The sequence below is a fragment of the Artemia sp. Qi Xiang Cuo genome, chromosome 7, assembly GCF_049724085.1.
Source record: "Artemia sp. Qi Xiang Cuo chromosome 7, ASM4972408v1, whole genome shotgun sequence".
NCBI lineage: Eukaryota > Metazoa > Arthropoda > Branchiopoda > Anostraca > Artemiidae > Artemia > Artemia sp. Qi Xiang Cuo.
In genome coordinates this window covers 9,081,835-9,103,877 of record NC_142800.1, presented here as the reverse complement: position 1 = coordinate 9,103,877, position 22,043 = coordinate 9,081,835, and the positions used below count along the sequence as shown (strand labels likewise).

The window sequence follows — 22,043 nt, the reverse complement described above, 5'->3', positions numbered from 1 at the left end:
CAACCGTTTACTTAACAAAAACAATTTGATCTTAGAAATAATACTTTTCATCAGTGTTAACACTTTTTCTGTTCGAACTAGTAAGTTTTAACCAAAAGATACCATATTTTTTCATAGGAGTAACATTTGTTTGATTGTGATAACAACTTTTCTGTCAGAACTAGTAAGTTTTGCTTAACACTAACAAACATTATCATCAAAGTAACGATATTTTACCTTAATACTAACATACTTTTACTGAACACACACAAATTTCTCTTAGAAATAATATTTTTCATCAGTGATAACACTTTTTCTGTTCGAACTAGCAAGCTTTCTACCAAACATACCAAATTTTTTCTTAGAAGTAACATTTTTTGACTGTGATAACAACTTCTCTGTCAGAAGTAGCAAGTTCTGCTTAACACTAACAAACCTTCTCATCAAAGTAACGACATTTTACATTAAAACTAACATACTTTTACTGAACACACACAAATTTCTCTTAGAAATAATATTTTTCATCAGTGATAGCACTTTTCGGTTCGAGCTAGCAAGTTTTCGGTCAAAGATACCAAATTTTTTTTTAGAAGTAACATTTTTTACTGTGATAACAACTTTTCTATCAGAAGTAGCAAGTTTTTCTTAACACTAACAAACCTTCTCATCAAAGTAACTACATTTTACCTTAAAACTAACATACTTTTAATGAACACACACAAATTTCTTTTAGAAATAATATTTTTCATCAGCGATAACACTTTTTCTGTTCGAACTAGCAAATTTTCTACCAAAGATACGAAATTTTTTCTTAGAAGTAACATTTTATGACTGTGATAACAAATTCTCTGTCAGAAGTAGCAAGTTTTGCTTAACACTAAAAAACCTTCCCATCAAAGTAACGACATTTTAAATTAAAACTAACATACTTTTACTGAACACACACAAATTTCTCTTAGAAATAATATTTTTCATCAGTGATAGCACTTTTTCTGTTCGAAATAGCAACTTTTCTACCAAAGTTACCAAATTTTTTCTTAGAAGTAAAAATTTTTTGATTATGATAACAACTTTTCTGTCAGAAGTAGCAAGTTTTGCTTAACACTAACAAACCTTCTCATCAAAGTAACAAGATTTTACCTTAAAACTAACATACTCTTACTTAACACACACAAATTTCTCTTAGAAATAATATTTTTCATTAGTGATAACACTTTTTCTGTTCGAACTAACAAGTTTTCTGCCAAAGATACCAAAATCTTCCACTTCAGTTAAGATATTTTTCCAAAGAGAGGAAAAAATCTAATTTAATATTCCAAATTTTTTATAGTAGATAGAAAAGGTCAAGTTCACTTCTGATTTTCACCAAAGAACACAATTCAATTCTAATTTCTCCAGAGAAAATGCAAATCTTCCACTCCACTTTTAAGTTCACCGAGACATAAAGAAATTTAAAGTTCTGTTCTAAATTTTTCCGTAGTAGATAGAAAAAGCTATACCATAGTTGTGAATATTTGCTATGAAGATAAAAAGTTCTACTTCAATTTTAAATTTTCTCAACGAAGTGAAGAAAAGTTCAACTTCGATTCTGAATTTTCTCAATGAAAAGAAATAAGTTATTGATCAATTCTATTTTTCCAAAATAATATAAAATTTTCCATTTCAATTCAGATTTTTCTCAAAGAGATGAAAAAATTATTAAATACTGTTCCAAATTTTTCATAAAAGATAGAAAAGTTCAAGTTCTCTTCTGAGTTTTACCAAAGAACACACTTCAATTCTAATTTCACCAGATAAAATAAAAAGCTTCCACTTCAGTTCTGATTTCCCCAAAGACACAAAAATTAAAGTTCCATTCAAAATTTTACCGTAAAAGATAGAAAAAGTTATACCTTAGATGTGAATACTTACCTTGAAGATAAAAAGTTCCACTTTAATTCTAAATTTCTCTCAATGAAAAGAAATAAGTTATTGTTCAATTCTATTTTTCCAAATAATATAAAAATTTTCCACTTCACTTCAGATTTTTCTCAAAGAGATGAAAAAATTTAAAATAATGTTCCAAATTTTTCATAGAAGATAGAAAAGTTCAAGTTCTCTTCTGAATTTTACCAAAGAACATAATTCAATTCTAATTTCTCCAGAGAAAATAAAAATCTTCCACTTCAGTTTTACTAAATTTTCTCAATGAAAAAGAAATAAGTTATTGTTCAATTCTATTTTTCCAAAATAATATAAAAATTTTCCACTTCAGTTCAGATTTTTCCCAAAGAGATGAAAATATTAAAATAATGTTCCAAATTTTTCATAAAAGATAGAAAAGTTCAAGTTCTCTTCTGAATTTTACCCAAGAACACACTTCAATTCTAATTTTTCCAGAGAAAAAAAAAGCTTCCACTTCAGTTCTTATTTCCCCAAGACACATAAATAAAGTTTCGTTCTAAATTTTAACGTAGAAAATAGAAAAAGTTATACCTTAGATGCGAATACTTACCTTGAAGATAAAAAGTTCCACTTTAATTCTAAATTTTCTCAATGCAAAAGAAATAAGCTATTGTTCGATTCTATTTTTACAAATAATATAAAAATTTTCCACTTCAGTTCAGATTTTTCTCAAAGAGATGAAAAAATTTAAAATAATGTTCCAAATTTTTCAAAGAAGATAGAAAAGTTCAAGTTCACTTCTGAATTTTACCAAAAAACACAATTAAATTCTAATTTCTCCAGAGAAAATAAAAATCTTCCACTTCAGTTCTTTATTTAACAAAGACATAAAGAAATTTAAAGTTCTATTCAAATTTTTCGGTGGAATATAGAAAAATTAATACCATAGTTGTGAACATTTTCGCGGAAGATAAAAATTTTTACTTCAATTTTAAATTTTCTCAACGAAGTGAAGAAAAGTTCAACTTCTCTTCTGAATTTTCTCAATGAAAAATAAATAAGTTATTGATCAATTCCATTTTTCCAGGGAAAATAAAAAATTTCCACTTCAGTTCGGATCTTTCTCAAAGAGATGAAAAATTTAAAATACTGTTCCAAATTTTCTCATAGAAGATAGAAAAGTTCCACTTCGATTCTGAATTTCACCAAAGAACACAATACAATTCTGATTTAACCTAAGAAAAGAAAAAGTTTGCACTTCAGTTGTTATTTCCCCAAAGACATAAGAAATTAAAGTTCCATTCTAAATTTTACCGTAGAAGATAGAAAAAGTTATACCTTAGATGAAAATACTTACCTTGAAGATAAAAAGTTCCACTTTAATTCTAAATTTTTTCAATGAAAAAGAAATAAGTTATTGTTCGATTCTATTTTTCCAATTAATATAAAAATTTTCCACTTCAGTTCAGATTTTTCTCAAAGACATGAAAAAAATTAAAATAATGTTCCAAATTTTTCAAAGAAGAGAGAAAAGTTCAAGTTCACTTCTGAATTTTACCAAAGAACACAATTAAATTCTAATTTCTCCAGAGAAAATAAAAATTTTCGACTTCAGTTCTTTATTTCACAAAGACATAAAGAAATTTAAAGTTCTATTCTAAATTTTTCGGTGGAAGATAGAAAAATTAATACCATAGTTATACCAGTTATACCAGTTATACAAAGTTATACCTTAGATGTGAATACTTACCATGAAGATAAAAAGTTCCAATTTAATTCTAAATTTTCTCAATGAAGTGAAGAAAAGTTCAAGTTCTCTTCTTATTTTCCCAAGCAAATATAGAGGTTTAACTTCTGCTCTGGTTTTTCTCAAAGAGATGAAAAATTTAAAGTTCTGTTCTAAATTTTTCTGTAGATACTTTGATTCTGAATTTTTCCTCCAAGAAGAGAAAAGTTTTTGCTTTAATTCTATATTTTCTCAAAGAAGTGAAGAAAAGTTCAAGTTCTCTTCTGAATGCTTTCCCAGAGAAGAGAAAAGGTTCCAATTTAATTATGAGTTTTCACAATGAAACGAAGGAAAGTTGAAATTCGCCTTTGAGTTTTATAAAGGATAAAAAAAAGTCGTAGTCTAATTTCAATTTGCTCGAAAGAAAATAGGAAATATCCGGGTGGAGGCAATTTGCACGGGGAGTCATCTTACATGTGGAGGGGGGGGGGGGGGTTCCAGGCATGATAATTTCAGGGACAATTTTACCGATTTTTTTCCGGGGACGTAAGTTAACTTTTAAATTAAATTTTAGCTCCTTTGTCTTATGGATTTATTCCTCAAATTTCTAAATTAGAAAACAAGTGCGTCGTTCTATTATTAAAGACAATCTTCCAAGCTTGTTCATAACCTCCAAAAGCTCGTTCATAACCTCATTCTAAACTCCAAAACCATAGGTTAGGTTAGGTTTGGTATAAATAAATATTCATAAATAAATAGAAACATTTCTCCGTGTTTAAGTTAAGTTAGGTTAGCTTATCATGAGCGCTCATGAGCGCACTTTATAGAAGGCGTTGTCGTAGAAACTTCAAAAGAGACTCATTCGACCGGAAATTCAAAGGACTAGTGCCCTTTCTAGTAGTCGAAAGTAAATGGAGGGCAACTAACTCTCTTCTCCCGCCCACCTTTTACCCGAACACATCCAATGAAAATTTTTGGATAGCCATTTCTTTCAAGATAGTTTTAAGTTCTGGAAATTAGGCCTTTGAGGATAACAACCCCCCCCCCCCTACAGCCCTCAGAGCATGGGTTTTAAGTTATGCCCCGGGGGCATATAAGGTTTTTATAGAACGCGATGTCGTAGACACTTGAAAAAGGGCTCATTCGATTGAAAATTAAAAGGGCTAGTGCCGTTTTTAATAGTCGAAAGTGATTGAAAAGCAACTAACACCCCTTCCACGCCCACCATTTCCCAAAACATCCATTAAAAATTATGAGATAGCCATTTTGTTCCACGCAGTTCAAAGTTCAGGAAATTATACCTTTTAGCAGGACATCCCCCCCCCCCTAGTCTTCAGGGCAAGGGTTATAAGTTATGCCCTGGGGGCATATAAGGTTTTTATTGAAATCTTTGTCGTAAAAACTTGAAAAAGGGCTCAAGTTTCTAGAAATCTAGAAATTAACATAAGTTGGGCGCAAAACCCCTATGCCTTCCCAAGGCCAGAACATTATTTGCACATTACTGAAAAAATACAAATGAATGTACATTGTCAGTTTAATATACATATGCTGATATTTAGTAATCAAAATGTTAATATTATTTGATTTATTAAAGTTATAAAAGTAAAAACATTTATATTTTTTTCCGTAAAGTGCAAATTTTGTTCTGGCCTTGGGAAGGCATAGGGGTTTTGCACCCAACTTATGTTAATTTCTACTCGTTTTGAGTTGGACTCGGTTATTTATTGTAATTTATGTTCGTTTTGGGTTTCATTTATTTATCGATGCTGATTTGTGGTAGTCTCACGCTTGGTAGATTATTTGATTTTATTTTTGCTCTTTTTTGGCTAATGGAGTTCTTTACTTTTCTTTGATAAACTTATTTCGTGGAAAAAGTTTTTTTTAATTAATCACTCTTAGAAAGGACCCTAGAACTTTTAATTTTGAATTGAATTAGCTTCTTTAGATGTTTCAATGATATTTCTAGCTATTATAGTGGTGCTGCCTATGATATTACTTATATGCCTTTTTGAATACCGGCATGTATAGTATTTTCGCTTAATTGGAACACCCCCTAAACACTTCCTAGAAGTTTCACCTTAATACTCTTGGTGTCATTAGTTACAGTAACTGTAGTTGTACTGCTAAAAGTATACACATTGTACCTTCTGTCTAGTTCAAAATCCCCCACAACTTACTCTTAAAGATCTAACTTAATAATATAAGTTGGTCTTGAGATATTACTTTGTCACCTTTTTGAAAGTCCACATGCTCAAAGTTTGTTTTAATTTAGTTGAACGTCCGCCTAAATATTTTTTATATTTGTTTACTGAAGACGTTGTTAAATTATCTTTGGATTATTGGCTGCAAAATGGCTTTCTCACAATTTCGATCGAATGTTTTAGGGGAAAATAGTCTATCAGGGGGGGGGGGGGCTATTTTATCTTTATCAAGCTTGACTCTTAAAATGTAACTATAACTATGCATTTCAAATCAAATGAGCCTCCTGTAAAGTTCACAAGACCACCTCTTCCTAAAAACCTTACACGCCCCCACCCCGGGGCATAGCTTAAAACCCTTACCCCCATACTCTAGGGGGTTGTGTCAACCCCAAAGACCATGTTATGAGATTTTTGGACTATTTTTGAACAAAAGGCTGTATTAATATTTCTATCGGATGCAAATGGGGAAAATATGACGGAGGGTTTGGGTATAGCTGCTATCCAATATATTTGAATCTTAAAAATGGTTTTTCAACTTCTGATTCCCAATCCAATGAGCCCCCTCTGAATTTTATACGACCACCATTTCCATAAAAACTTCAAATGCTCTCGGGTCATACCTTACAACCCTTGCCATGAGAACTGTGAGGGGGTTCTCATCCTCAAAAGACATAATTTCTGGACTTTTAAACTATGTCAGACAAAATAACTATCTCTAAATTTTGACTAGATGTGTTTGGAGAAATGATGGGCGTGTGAGGGGGGATAGCTGCCCTTCAGTCACTTTTGACTGTTAAAGAGGGCGCTAGCCCCCTCAATTACCAACCGACTGAGCCCTTTTCGAAGTTTCTACGACAACAAATGGCCATCTTAAGATTTTTATTAGATGCGTCTTGGGAAAATGCACCATGTGCGTCTGGGGGTGGGTGTGGGTGGGGGGGGGATGTATTTGCCTTTTGATCACTTTGCATCTTAAAAAAACACTATAACTAACACCATAACGTAAAAAAGCGCTATAACTGGTTGCCCTCCATGAGCTCTTTTTGAAGTTTCTGTGACATTTCTTTCTGTAAGAAGGGCCCTGGTCTTGAAAACAAAACAATATATTGGGCCCACATCGCTCTTTGCATAGGCAGCGCTATCGCAATGCTTATGATATTTCGTTTTGAGATTTCAATTTACAGTACTGGAAGTGTCGATTATACCAGGTAAGCCCCCCCTAAAATCCAGCGTATGGGCGCCCACGAAGGGGGCTGTATCCAAACTCTTGTTGGTAGTGAAACTACATTCGTCTTGAAGTTCTTTAGAAAGAGAAGTTCTATATTAGTTCTTTAGAAAGACCTAATAAATTGAACTGAATATTTGATATTTCATGACATTAATTGCTGAAAGCTCATCAGTTCAAAATTTTACCATAATTTTAATGTTTATTTAAAAAAAAAAAAAAATAAGTACAAAAAAAAATACCTGAATTAAAATTTTTTTGCAGTAAAGTGCCAATGACGCAGAAGATTTTAAGCTCATACAATTAGAGAACGAGACGACACCCAAACTCTTCTTTGTAGTGATTTTTGTTTATTTCAAGCTTGATTTGCGCATTCAATTTAAGTTTCACTCGTTTTAAGATTTATTTATTCATTTACATTAATATCTATTGTTTTTTAATGTCTATTGTTTACATTAATATCTATAAGTTTCATTCATACTTCAATAGTAAAATATTTTCGTTTTAAGCTTGATTTTCATATTCAATCTAAGCATTACTCGCTTTAAGATCTATTTATTCATTTATATTATTACTTGTTGTATGTTTTTTGCTATGATTGTTTATTAAATTTATGTTCGTTTTGGGTTTCATTTATTCTTTAATAGTAATTTCTGGTCGTTTTGAGTTGGAATTTTAACAGGTATTTGTATCTGCTGAGCTTAAGTTTAAAGTGGCCTTTACTTTTCTTTGAAAAACTTATTTTTCGGTAAGTTTTTTTTAATTAATTTTTGTTCGTTTTTGATTGCAAAAAGTTTCAAGTTTTTAAAAATTCCTTATTTCAAAATCTAACTTAAAAAAAAAAATGTTCATCAAAGTATCAAAAATGGTATCAAAGTGAAAAAAACGGGTTTGTGTCAACCTCGGAGTTTTTATTATCTGATGTTTGAACTATTTTTAACAAAATGGCTATCTAAAAATTTTTATCGGATGGGTTTGGGAAAAAAAGGGCTAGGGGGGGGGGGTCAATTGCCCTCCGGTCCCTTTTGACTCTTTAAAAGTGAACTAGAACTTTCTATTTTCAACCATATATGCCCCTAGGACATAACCTACAACACCTGCCTCACGCCTCTGAGGAGTTGCGTGAACATCGGAGTTTTGAACATATGATCCTTTAATTATTTTTTATAAACTAGGCCTATAAAAATTTTTATCGGATGCATTTGGGAAAAAAGGGCGCGGGGGGGGGGCTGGGTACCCTCCGATATCTTTTGACGCTTAAAAGGTGTACTAGAACTTTCAATTTCCAATCGAATGAGCCCTCTCTGAAGTTTATACGAGCATTCCTTCCTCAAGATCCATATATACCCCCAGGGCATAACTTATAACCCTTGCCCTGAAGACTGTGGAGGGAGTGTCCTGCTCAAAGATATAATTTCCAGAACTTTCAACTACGTTGAACGAAATGGCCATCTCAAAATTTTGATTAGATGTTTTTGGGGAAATGGTGGGTGTGGAAGGGGTGTTAGCTGCCTTCCAATCACTTTCAACTATTAAAAAGGACACTAGTCATTTAAATTTCTAAGCGAATAAGACGTTTTTGAAGTTTCTATGACAACGCTTACTATAAAAACTTTATATGCCCCCCGGGTATAACTTACAACGCCTGACCTGAGGGCTGTGGGGGGGGGGGTTGTCATATTCAAAGACCTAATTTCCAGAATTCTCAACTACGTTGAACAAAATGGCTATCTCAAAATTTTGATTGGATGTGTTTGGGGAAAAGGTGGTCGTGAGAGGGAGGTTAGTTGCCCTCTATAGGCTTCCGACAATTGAAAAGGGCACCAACCTTGTGCATATGCAATTGAACGAGCCCTTTCACCGTTGTTTAATACAACGCTGTGAATAAAAACCGTGCATGCCCCCAGGACTTTACTAAAAACCCGTGCTTTGGGGGCTGTGGGGGGAATGTCGTAGTCAAAGAAATAAGCTGTATCTTGAAATCAACTAAGTAGAGCAAAATGGCAATCTCAAAATTTTGATTGGATGTGTTTGGGGAAATGGTGGGCGTGGAAGGGGTGTTAGTTGCCTTCCAATCCCTTTTGACCCTTAAAAAGGCACTAAAACCATCAATTTCCAATCGAATGAGTCCCCTTTGAAGTTTTTACGACGACCCCTTTCATATGAAGTGCCTCTGGAAAAAAAAGAGATAAATAATAAAACATTGGAGCCGTATGGCCTTTACTGTAGGCAACGCTATAGCGTTGCCTCTGATCTAAAAAGAACTTCTTGCGTTAATGTATGGAGTTTGACCACTTGTGGTTCCAGATCTAAAAGTTTTATTCCCTTGAATCCATGGATTACCCCAGGCCTTCTCAGAAGCTGGAGAAGACAAAATAACCTTTGAACATCTTACAAGGCAACTAAGTCATCGACAAGTGCAGCTGCTGCTCTTTGCTTTGCTGCTGCTCATGACCCTTTCAAATATTACAGAAATATTTATAACTCTTTAATTTTGAGAGCTAAATACCTTTATGATTTTAAGAAATTTTCGAATTGCGGAAAAAATATTCAAACATCTCGGCAAGCGATTATTCTGTTCTCAAGCCTTTATCTCTACTCTCTTGAATCCCTCCAAGCATGATGGTTAATGGCTCGGTTTTCCAGGGTAATCTTCATGTTCAGAGTTAGGTATTTTCATAATCAAGAGGTATTTACCTCCTATTTTGCGAATTTGGTATAAACAATTGCTTTTTCCGTAAACTCAAGTCTTTGTAAGCCTGGTTTCAAATCATATTTTGGTCCAAGTTGCTTATAATCAATGACCTGAAGCCTGTTACTAAGGTTAAGATTAGTAGATTTGTAAACAGGCTAAAAGGTTCAGCCTCTTCTCGTCCTGATTGTATACCCACTAAGGTGGGTATTTCACCCACCAAGCATTTCACCAAGAATTTATTTATTTCACCAAGGTGGTGAAATTCATTCTCCTTTAATTATCTCTCCCTTGACAATACTTTTGACTCTATCTTTTAAGAATGATTTTTTCCCTAGTTCGCTTAAGCGAGCTCGAGCCACTCTTTTATATAAAGGTGGAGCTCGGAGTGCTCCAACAAACAATCGACCGACATCTTTATTGTCTGGATTTAGCGAAATATTTGGAAAGACTATGATTTTCCTTCTACTTTCATTTTTGGAAGTTAAAGATTTTTTTTTATTACTTTCAGTTTGGCGGTCGAACAAAGCACTCAACTGAGCACTGAGCATCGATGGCCATGAAGCCTGTTACTAAGGTTAAGATTAGTAGACTGTTAATCGGGCTAAAAGGTTCAGCATCATCTGGTCCTGATTGTATTTCAACCAAGGTGGTGAAATCCGTTCTTCCTTTATTTATATCTCCTTTGACAAGACTTTTAAATCTATCTTTTAAGAATGATGTTTTTCCCAGTTCACTTAAGTGAGCTCGAGCGACTGTTTTATATAAAGGTGGACCTCAGAGTGATCCAGTAAACTATTGATCGATATCTTTATTGTCTGGATTTAGCTAAGTCTTTGTAAAGGCTATGCTTTCCCGTCTACTTTCCTTTTTAGAAGTTAGAGATTTTTTAAATGATTTTCAGTTTGGCTTCCGAGCAAAGCACTCAACTGAGCATGCTTGTGCTACTCTTTTAAATTTACTGCATTCAGGTCTGATTCTTACTGCTATATTTTTGGACGTCTGTAAAACTTTTGATTCATTGACCCAACGTCATTACGGTATAAGAGGGAATACTAGCGCTTATTTTACTTCTTATTTGTCCAGAACGGTCATTTCCGTGGACCTTATTTTTTGTTCACCGTTTCTGGTTGAGTTTGGGGTCCTACAAGGCTCAGTTCCAGGACCAGTTCTGTTCTTAGCTAGTGTGAATGATCTTATATTTAAGGTTATGAACCAAAAATAGACAGTTTGATGTCGTCTATGTCACCCCGAATCTTTTCATGCCTACAGATTTAGAACACCACCATCTGGCGATGACATTCTAGTTGTTTTCACTTATGACAGTACTCTTGACACTACTGCCGGAGCAGAGCTTGAAATCTGTATTAAGTTGAGAGTATGGTTAGAGAAAATTATTCTGTGGGTCGACGCTTTATTACCTGGCACTAAATGTTGGCAAGTTGGCAAGCCTGATTCTCTCTCGAATTTCTCAGGCTTGCCACAATTTCAGAAATTCATCTTTCAAGGTTCTTTCAGTAGACCTAGTCATCGCTATATTCGGCTTCTGGGATATTTTGCTTGATGGGAATCTCTCCTTTAGGCATCATTTTAGTCAAATTAAAATGAAAATATTTAGAAATCATGAAGTTCTTAGAAAGCTTGAACATATTCTCCCTGGGTGAATTCTAAAAATTTTGTTTTACATTTCAGTTCAACCTTACGTCACTTATTGCCCCACTATATGGATGTCAGTATTTTCTTCCATTCTGATATCACTCTCTAGAGCGTGACGGGCAAGGTATCGATGAGGGAGCGAACCCCCTTCATATACGTAATGGTTTCTGTTAGTTTTAATTTTTAATGTTGCTCCTTACTTTCAGCTGAAAAAACTTGTTTTTTTTATGTTTAATTTCTGATCGTTTTTTAAATGCTGCTCGGAAATCCGGCTCCCCCTCCATGAAAAATTTCCTTCCTCCATGAAACAATCCTCCCACGTAACCTAAGACCCCTCACCCCCTAAGTGAAAATCCCCCCCCCCAAAAAAAGCGTCTGTATACTTCGCAATAAACAATACTATATGTAAACAATGGGCAAAGTTCATAACTTGCAGCCTTTCCTCCGGTGAGTGTGGGGGGTTAAGTCATCCTTAAAGATATAGTTATTAGATTTTTCGACTATACTGAACACAAAGACAATTTCAAAATTTTGATAAGGGGACATTGGGGAAAATGAGCGGGGGGGGGGGCTAGCATCCCTTCAAAAATATATAAAAATCTAATCTTTCATGTCAAGAGTCAGTTTGACCACATTTTTCTCTATTATTTACTGTCCTGGTTGGAATTCTTTTGGCCTAGACTGCTTACTCCAAAAGCTTCACACTGGTCGGAACAAAACAATGTTTGACCCATTTGGGGTTTCACAAGTCGATATCAATCATTTAAAAAAATAAATTTTTTCCTCAAGGACCCGTTTGGCCAAGCTGTTGTCTTCATTGAGGTCCCCTTGTCTCTCTTTAAATGCCATTCAGGTCTCTGTCAATTTGAAAAAAAAACTTTTTGGCGCAGTTTCAGGTGTCAAATATTGGTAAAACAAGTTTTCAAAATATTTATGTTTTCATTAAGATATACTTGGTCCTGTGTGCATGCCTGCAGGTTAAAAGATCTAAAAGCCTATCAGAGACGAAACGAATATTGAGACCATTTTTTGGGCGTCCCAAATTAATTTGGCCAAAATTAACGTCAAATTTGTTCTCAGCATAGAAATCCATCTGACCACGGAACTTAAAAACGTTATTGTCAAGCTCATTATAGGGATGAAACTCAAAGTTTCGTTTTTGAGCGTCCAGAAACCTTTAATGTTTTCGGTCTGGAACGCTAAAAACACTAAAAGTCAATTAAATGGGGGGGGGGGGGGTAAAAAATTGTTCTGAGCCCTAGATGATCGAAAAAAGCTTTGGGCCCTTTTTGTTTTGTATTTTTTTCCATTTTTTCAGTACAAAAGGGCTTCCTTGACCTACAAGCTTACATATACAAATTTCAATCTTGTAAGAAAAAGTTCTTGGTCCTTTATCCGACGAACCAGAATTTAGGATACAAAAAAGTCGGGATGCTGTTATTACTCTCTTCAACCTTGATATTCAAAGTCTACTTGCCCTCTTCAAACACTTCATGAATATATTAACTCGATTACTAACATCTCTTCCCAAGATATAGAGGATATGCTATTGGATAGTCTAGGTGAATATACTTTATTTTTATTTACCTCACTAATTCACCATTAATAGATTAAAAGTTCTATTGGGAGTAACAATAATGTGAATCAGAGACACCCTTTCGTTGGCCTCTTCGTCTCCTATTTTTAAACACAAAATATGAAGTCCTCTTGCCACATCACCCCACCCAATACTGAAAGTTTCAACTGGATCCCCGAAAGTCATTCACGGGGTTTGTTGGTCCAACCTGAAAATTCAGACTCGATTTCCAAAGCTGCCCTCCTGCGGCACTTGCTCTGGACCTATTCGGCATTACATTATTGGGCGTTGATCAAAATGTTGTGGAAAGGAATCCCCTTTACTAAACTTACGAATAGGCTGACACGAGATGTGCATCTGTTTAATACTATAACTTAAGAAAATAAGCAACAATTTCCGCTAAATGACAACAGTTAGCAGCATAATATCGTTTTTTAATATCAGAAGGGTCGTATAACAAAATATCAATGGAACAACTAAACATAAATTATCTCACTTTCAATACTTTTGCATGAAAACTCATCGTTTGACATCTCTGAATACGGGATAGAAAAACTAGCTGAAGAACTACTAGCAATGCTTGATTCACTGACATTGTTTTCATAACCAGGGTTGTCATGACAAGAAACTTCTTGAGGTTCTGGCTGAACTTCGATACAGTAAATATCCTTGTCATTGAGTTCCGGGACCACACTTCCAACTTTAAATGATGGAGAGCCTGAAAAAATGGATCAGGGAATAGGGTAAGATAAGCAAACATTTCAGCTGCAGTTATTGAAAAAGTTTTGTGCTAAAAGTGTATCTTTCCAAAAAAAGAAAAATAGGAAAGTTTGTTGGATTTGTTTCTCTGGGTGAATATGATAAGTTTCTAGAAAATGGGTGCTGAATCAAATCCTTCAAAAATACTTTCTTCTTATAAAGATTCATCTCCCATCCTCATAATCCACTAAGAGAATAAGTAACAACATTAATAAAATAAAATCTTTAGTTTATAAATCAATTTTCGTATGATGTTACTGCCAACTGCTAGCGCTTTTTAGATTCTGAATACCTTTTTTTAGAAAGCATTAAAAATGTTTTGTATTAAAATTTGATTTTTGCAGACACGTGAATTCCATTTATTTACATCAATAGAATCAAATTTTTTTTTTCTAATTCAGGATTCTACTCAAGAATAAGGTTTTGGGTTCCATCGGGGCAAATATTTTTCTAAACATTGAGAACCAAACGAGATATTCGAAAATGATGGGAACTATTTAGCCTCAAGATTTTATACAGTTAAAATTTATGCTAAACAGCCCCCTGTTCATACAGCGAGGTCTAGATTTTAGCTTGAAGAAATAAATCACATAATTCATTTTGATTTATAACTGTTAATTTCCTTTTTTTGTTTTTAGCACTGACTCCCCTCGGGGAAAGCATCGGGAATCTTTCCGTGTTTTTCCCTCTATAGATTAAAGCATCTTTTGGTGTTCCAGGTCTTGACAATATTTTCATTAGTTTTGGGTATAATTGTGTTTTTGTTATTTGACACCGTAACAACAATGTTTGATTACACTTTTTAAGTCTCAGCTCTTTGAGATTTCAGATGTACATCTTTTTAGCTACCTATAGTCCTATCGAAACAAATCATCATGTTGCGACCCATTCAGAAACCAAATGGGCTAATTCCAAGACGCAAAAATAAACTGAGAAAATAAAGAAAAAGGTAAATTCTAGGTTTAAAGACTAATGTATAAACAAAATATCCAAGTTTGTTTTGCATTTACTTACTGTTCTAGTTTGAAGAATATGCTTATGCAGATATTATTATGATATTGTTAAAAATAATCTTGATGTTGAAATAATTTTATAATGTATACCTTAAATAAAAGAAATAATTTATTTAAATTATTTTAGTATAAAAAAAAATGTTTTTTATTCAATGGTCAAAGTTTTTCGTCCCATTTGGTGTTATAATTTTTTTTACTTGATGTTTAATCTCATTTTAAAGAATATTTAATATTTGGTACTTGTCAGTTGTCCCGAACACACTCAAGAAGTGAAGTTAGAGTGATCATAATGAAATATACCAAAATTTAATTAGAATATAATACTTTAGAAACAAAATTATGGAAACTACAACAGAGAATTATAAAAAACATGGCGCCTAGAACGCATAATGCTAAATACCTAACCTAATCAACTCTATATATTAAATATTTAATTAAAATATACTTGTATAGTATGTCATCTCACTGAGACTAAGCAGATTATCTCCGAATGCAGACAAAGAAACCGGTTTTACTCAGATCAAGAACCTGAGTGTGGTCAGGATAACTAACAAGCACCGAATATTTTTTTATAAGCATGAGAAGATAAGATTCAATAAGGTTTTTAAACCTTAAAACGATAAAATCTAGAAACTGGACTCCATCAATTTGTCTTGTGACCAATACTTATCTTATCTAAAAAAAAAACTAAGAAAGAGGATCTTATTAAAAAATGGCAAAAACTGATAATTCAATTAAAGTAACGATGAATTTGATAGACGTTGTCGATATTAAAAAAAAAACTCCTATGTTCTCCCTAGAGTATGCACAATTTATGTCGAAGTAAGTTTATCTTATGGCCAATCGTAAGATTACACACTAGTAAGATATAGAGCTAATCTATGGAATGCCTAAATTTAGCTACAGAATATGTGAAACGCATTACTGCCTCAGATAATAATTGTCTTCGCCGGATCCATGTCAGCAACGGTGAGACTTGTACCCGTACAGGCCTACCAGACGTCGCCTCCGTTGTGAGACAACAATGATGGCGGTAAATTAGACATATCCCTTACATGCCAGACAATAGACTTCCAAAAATACAGATCCAATGGCAACCAGAAGCCACCCGCCAACGAGGAAGACTAAAGTACACGCTCCCTAGGACGTACGAACGTCAGTAAGAAAAGATTCAGACGACTCTCATTCCAAAGTGGGAGGACACCTATGCAGCGGCCAATTTGAAGAAAGATTGAAGGCTACTCATTGACACCTATGTGCCTCTGGAGGCACTTGAGGAACTATGATCTAAGTTAGAGATATATGCAAAAGCAACTTAGGTTATATTTAGTGGATATTGGAGGTTGATTTTTATCTAAAATGTGAGATATCTGACCAAATATCGTCAGTGCCGTAAAAGTACTTAAAGGTTTTCTAAAGGCATTTTGGGGGTACTACATGCTGGGAAACTACACTACATACTACATACATGCTGCTTCCTTACATAGCAGTGAAAGTTGCTTTCTGACACAGTGTTGAAGTTTTTTCTCAATGACTCCTTAGAAATTCCCACTTAAACATTTTCTATGAGGTCAGTAGTGACTCATTAACGAGTACTATGTTTTCTGTAATATGTACGATATTTATGTATTCACCTGAACAGAAATCGGGGGGGGGGGGTTATATCTAACCTCTCGTATACATAAGAGACATAGGGCTGCAGGGGTGTAAACGATATTTATGTATGAACATGAACTAGAATTACTGGAATTGAACTTTGCATACCAACTTAAATGTGTTTGTTAAAATAAACACAGTTAAGATAAACATACACTTATTATGTCTGTCAGTATGGTCACTTTTAAACTGGAAGCAATTAAAAATAAGTAAAACCTTGTTTTGAGGCAAAATATGACATTTTTAGACAAATTAGACAAATTCAACATCTAATTGGTGGTATAAAACAATGTCGGTGGTACCACTACGCATAAAGTGTCTTATTTTCAATACCTCTGTACGAAAATTCATCGTTTGATATTTCTGAGCACTGTGTAGAAATACTAGCTGAAGATTTACTGGAAAAGCTGGTTTCACTAACGCTGATATTAAATCCAGGGTTGTCATGACAAGAAACTTCTTGAGGTTCTGACTGAGCTTTTACGCAATAGATCTCTTCATCTTTGGATTCTGGGAGTATGCTTCCAAGCTTAAATGATTTAGAACCTAAAAAGGAATCAGAGAGTAAAAAAAATGAATAAGAGAGTAAGATAAGATGAGCCTTTCGGCTGCAGTAATTGAAAAACTTTTGTGTTGCTAGTGTAAATGACTAGGAGAGGTTGCTTGAGATGGCTAGGGCTCGTTCTGTGGATGAAGGGTGACAGATTGCCGAAGACTGTCCATTTCGGCCAACCTTCTAGGACTAAATGGAATGCAGGCTTTTTTTTTTCTTCTTCAGCCGGGCACTTTGTATCAAAGGAGTTGTCGTAGAAACTTTGAAAAGGGCTCATTTGATTTGAAATTGGAGTGGCTAGTACCCTTTTTAATAGTCAAAGTGATTGGAGGGCTACTAGCCCCCCCCCTCACGCCCCGTATTCCCCCAAACACAACCAAAAAAACTTTTGAGATAGCCCTTTGGTTCAGCGGAGTTGATTTACAGATAGTAAAAATGGTTTTGAGGACGAGATTCCCCAGCAACCCTCGGGACAAGGGTTTTAAGATATGCCTTGAGGGCATATAACAACGATATTGGCAGAATGTACTATGTATTATTTTTTTCCTTTAGAGCAGGACACTTCATATGGAAGGGGTCGTCGTAGAAACTTCAAAAGGGGCTCATTTGATTGGAAATTCGAGTGGCTAGTACCCTTTCTAATTTTCGAAAGTGACTGGAGGGACACGATTCGTGTCGACGAGCCTTTCCTCAAATACATCTAATCAAAATTTTGAGATACATAGCCCTATAGATCGGCATAGATGATATCCACAGAAAAAGTGTGTGATTGAGGAGGATTCTTCCTCAGAGCCCACGGAGCACGTGGTGTAACTTATGCCCTGGGGACATATAAGGTTTTTATAGAAGGCGTTGTCGTAGAAAAAGAAGATGCTCGACTACATCATCGTACGTCGACGATGGCTTTCGTCTGTCCAGAATTGCCGCACCTACCGTGGCGCTGAGCTCGGGAACACCGACCACCGGCTGGTAGCAGCCAAAATTAAGCTCCGCTTAAAGGCTATGAAGAACAGCCAGTCTTCTCGGAAAATTGATACCGGTCGCATCCAACAGGACCCCGCTCTGGCTGAGCGGTACCATGTGGAGATATCCAACAGATTTGAGGTCCTCGGCCAATGCGATGATAGTGAAGTTGCATGGAAGTCCTTCAAAGAAAACACTCTTGCGGCAGCAACTGACGTTGTTGGAATGAAGCAACGGAAGAAAAAGGACTGGATCAGTAATCACTCCCTTGCCATCATAGACCTCAGGCGAGAAGCACGTCTTGGCGGGGACATGGCTACATACAGACTGCTAAACAAAGAGCGCAATTCCATGCTGTATAAAGACCGCAAGGCTTTTATTGACAGCAAGGCATCCGAACTGCAAGAGGCCGCCAAGAAAAAGGACAGTGGAGCCACCTACAAGATTCTTCGTGAGCTGTCAGGTCAGCACACTCAAACTACGTCATACCTTCGAAGCGCTACTTACTTACTTACTTACTTAAGTCCCATCCGTCCTCGAAGGTCGTTTTGGGGCCTCTTCATTCACTATGTTATTGATGTGGCGTCTGTATGAGCATCTATCTTCAGTCAGGCGTAGAAGTTGCGGCAGGTTGAGTGTAGAGAAGTTGTCTTTCCATCTCTTAGGGGGCCGACCTCTGGGGCGAGAACCATGCACGCGACCATCGAAGACTATTTTCGGCAGACGAGAATTTTCCATCCGCTGGATGCGGCCTAGCCACCTAAGTTGTTGCAGTTTTATTTTATCAAGTATGGTGTGTTTAATCTTGAGGCTTTCAAACAACCTAATATTAGAGATCCTGTCCAGGTATGTAATGCCAGCAATACGGCAGAGTGACTTTGTTTCAAATGCGGCTAGGTGACATTAGTCATCTGTTTTGAGGGTCCATGATTCACAGGCGTACATGGCAATGGGTATAATCAGTGTGTTGAAGACACTTGTTTTCAGTAGTGTCGACGATTTCTTGTTCTTTCAGACCAGCATCAAGGCTTTAAAGATAGAGTATTTAAGCACCAGGTACCTCTTAATATATTTTAAGTGGTTTTTACCGGACGTTATAAGGCTACCAAGATAGGTGAAATCTGCGACCCATTCTATGTTGTCACCACCGAGCTGGAGGCTTAAGGTTTCATGGTTTTCCAACTTTCGCGAGCAGAGCATGGCTTTCGTCTTTGAGGAATTGATGGTCATTCTAAAGGAGCTGGTGGTTGATTGGATGTTGTTGGCCTGGGACTGAAGATCCCCAAGATTCTCAGCTACTTGGTCTATGTCATCTGCATAAGCTAACTTATCAATCGATATTCCCCCAATGTGGACACCTGACGAGTTGTCAAGTAGTGAGAAGACAGCGGTAAGGAACAGGTTAAACAGTTCCGGTGAAAGCAAGCAACCCTGCAGCACACCAGTCGATGTTTCAAAGCTATCGGAAAGGCCTTCTCCCGTCATGACGCAGCTTCTGGATTTTGAGTACATATCTCTGATCAATGATACTAAGTTCTGTGGTATACCAAAATTGAGAAGAATTTGCCATAGACCTTCTCTCCATATGAGGTCGAAAGCCTGCTTAAAGTCAATGAAAAGGTGAAAAATACTAGGTCCGAGTTCAAGATATTTTTCCATAGTCTGACGTACCGTAAACGTCTGATCAATCGTTGACCTGTTTGGGCTGAAACCGGCCTGATATTCTAGAATCACAGTTGAAGATATAGCTCTTATACGCTCCAGCATTACTCTAGTGAGTATTTCAGTTGCATGGCTCGTAAGGCTTATAGGTCTGTAGTTATCACAGACTGCTTTTGAGCCTTTCTTATGGATTGGAACCATTATGGCTTCACACCATGAGGAGGGGAAGTGACCTTCTTCCCAAGCAGCAGTAGCAATTTTTAGCCATAGGTCAACAAGGTGGTCGCAATTTACTTTTAGTAATTCCGTTTGGATTCTATCTGAGCCTGCAGCTTTGTTTGTCCTTAAACCCTTGATAGCCGATTCTACCTCAGATTGGAGTGGGAGTGGGCTTGGGTCTGCGGCGATTGCGGGGAAGCTGTTAAGCATCGATGGGTCTGGGAGGATCGTTGAGTATAATTTGCTCTCAAAGTGTTCTTTCCATCTGGTTTGGATCCCGTCTGTAGTTTGGATCTGGTTACCATCTTCATCAAGGAAGGTACAGGCTTTCAGTCCCTTTTTTTTGGCTAGTTCACTCACTCGCCTGTACATGAAGTGAGAATCACCTTTCTTGAATGCCATTTCACATTGCTCACATTGTTCCCTTATATAGGAGCGGTGAGCACGGCGAATGGCTTTCTCTACCACACGTTTCAATCGTTTGTACATATCCCGACTTTCTCTATCTAGTTTGATAGTGTGGTTGCGTTTTTCCTCACATAGTGAGATTATCTCATCCGTGATCCAAGGTTTTTGGTCCGCCTTTTGGACTCCCAGGGTCGACTGGGCGACATCGCATATAACCTGCAAGCTACTCTTCACAAGATTGTCGATGTCATCTTTTGATAGAGTTAGCGGGGGTGTAGAGAGGAGTTCAGAAATTCTTTCGGAAAGAGTAGCGGTGTAATTTTGTCGAGTAGTTTGGTCTTTTAAGAGGTCTACTCTGAATCTGGGAGGCTTTCTGGAGAGTTTCGCGGCCGCTTTTAGACGCATTTTAAAGGAAGTCATAACAAGCGAGTGGTTGCTATTAAAGTCGCCGCCAGCCAAAGTGACTGTGTTTGTGATGGAAAATTTCCAGCGTCTAGATACGAGGATATAATCTATTAGATTCTGAGTCCTTCCATCTGGGGATGTCCAGGTTGTTTTACGTCGGGCTCTGTGTTTGAAGAATGTGATAGTGATAACAAGATCACTATCTCGGCAAAAGTCCATTAGGCGCTCACCTCTCTTGTTCAGCTGGCCATGGCCAGATTTGCCCATCACGTCCTCGTTGCCAGATGGGTCGTCACCGACAATGGCGTTGAAGTCCCCGATGACAAAGACTATATCTTTTTTTGGTACGGAGTCCACTAGACACTGATGATGGAGATAAAAGTTTTCGGATTCTTTATCATCTCTGCTAGAGTCGGGTGCATATACTTGGATGATTGTAAGATTCGCTGGTGAGCCTTTCAGGCGGATCATGATCAAACGTTCTGAGATGGGTGTTGCTGCGATTAGTGATCTCCTAGCCTTACTGGAGAGTAAGAAGCCTACTCCCTGCCGGCGTTTCCCATCAGTACGTCTTGATAGTACAAGAGTAGCTTCATCAAGTTTTTCTTCGCCGGTAACTGGGAGGTGGGTTTCGGATAGGCCGACTACGTCCCAATTGTAACGGTTTATCTCTCTCAGGAGGAGTTCCTTTTTTCCTTGTTTTGTAAGCGTTCTGATATTAAGGGTACCAATTGATAAAGTCGATTTAGGTGATATAATAGCCTCCAGGGAGGGAGTTGTCAAAGTTGAGGTATTCGCACGATTAGCGGTCGTCGTATCGTCGGCTGCCCTGGACGCGGTAGATCTAAACGCATGGCCTTCGTCGGTTTCCCCGGACGCGGTAGCACTGGTTCTCACATTCATTTGTTTGCTCATTATCATCATAAAAGTGAAAAAATGGGTTTCTTTGCTGGCGTCAGGACATCAGTAAGCGACTCCTGTCTGTCCCTAGCAGGGCCCGACAATGTCTCCTACTGATAATGCGCCCTTATGGCATCCTGCATCACCAACAATTTACCCATTGCTGGGAAAGTGTATTGTGACTGGCGGGACGTGTCCACTCGCCGGTGGGCCCAGCCCAGTGCACATCAGAGGGGCCATCCTCCTCCTCCACCTGTATTTATGTCCCCCAGGTGAGGGTGTTCCAGTTATATCTCAAGACCCCCAGAAACTGGGTCCCCCCTTGGTCCGCGCCTCCTCTCTCCATGGAGATATCCTACATATCTGTAGGAAGTTCCCCTATCCGCCACCTGGGGACGCGCTGAGTGGCCTGGGGGAGGCCCCTGCTGAGAAGGTAACTCAGTAGGTAGTTACCTAGCGCTAGCGATGAGAATATCTACGACCAATCACAATGCCTCCGCCAGTGGGAGGACCACTTTGAGAAACTGCTCAACTCAGATCCAGCAGACCAGACGGACCACGAGCTA

At 36.7% G+C, this 22,043-nt stretch overlaps 1 protein-coding gene across 2 annotated transcripts in view; it reads right to left on the bottom strand.

The window, feature by feature from the left end:
* Positions 1-13,352: 13,352 nt before the first annotated feature.
* LOC148949915 (potassium channel subfamily K member 2-like) overlaps positions 13,353-22,043 on the bottom strand; it is a 225,770-nt gene continuing 217,079 nt past the window's right edge. For both annotated transcript variants that reach the window (XM_089091369.1, XM_089091370.1), the window contains exons 8-9: positions 16,701-16,913; positions 13,353-13,657 (exon numbers count right to left, since the gene is read on the bottom strand). In XM_089091369.1, coding sequence (XP_088947495.1) covers positions 13,416-13,657; positions 16,701-16,913 — 455 coding nt within the window. In that variant the 3' untranslated portion in view covers positions 13,353-13,415. The remainder of the gene's footprint in view (positions 13,658-16,700; positions 16,914-22,043) is intronic.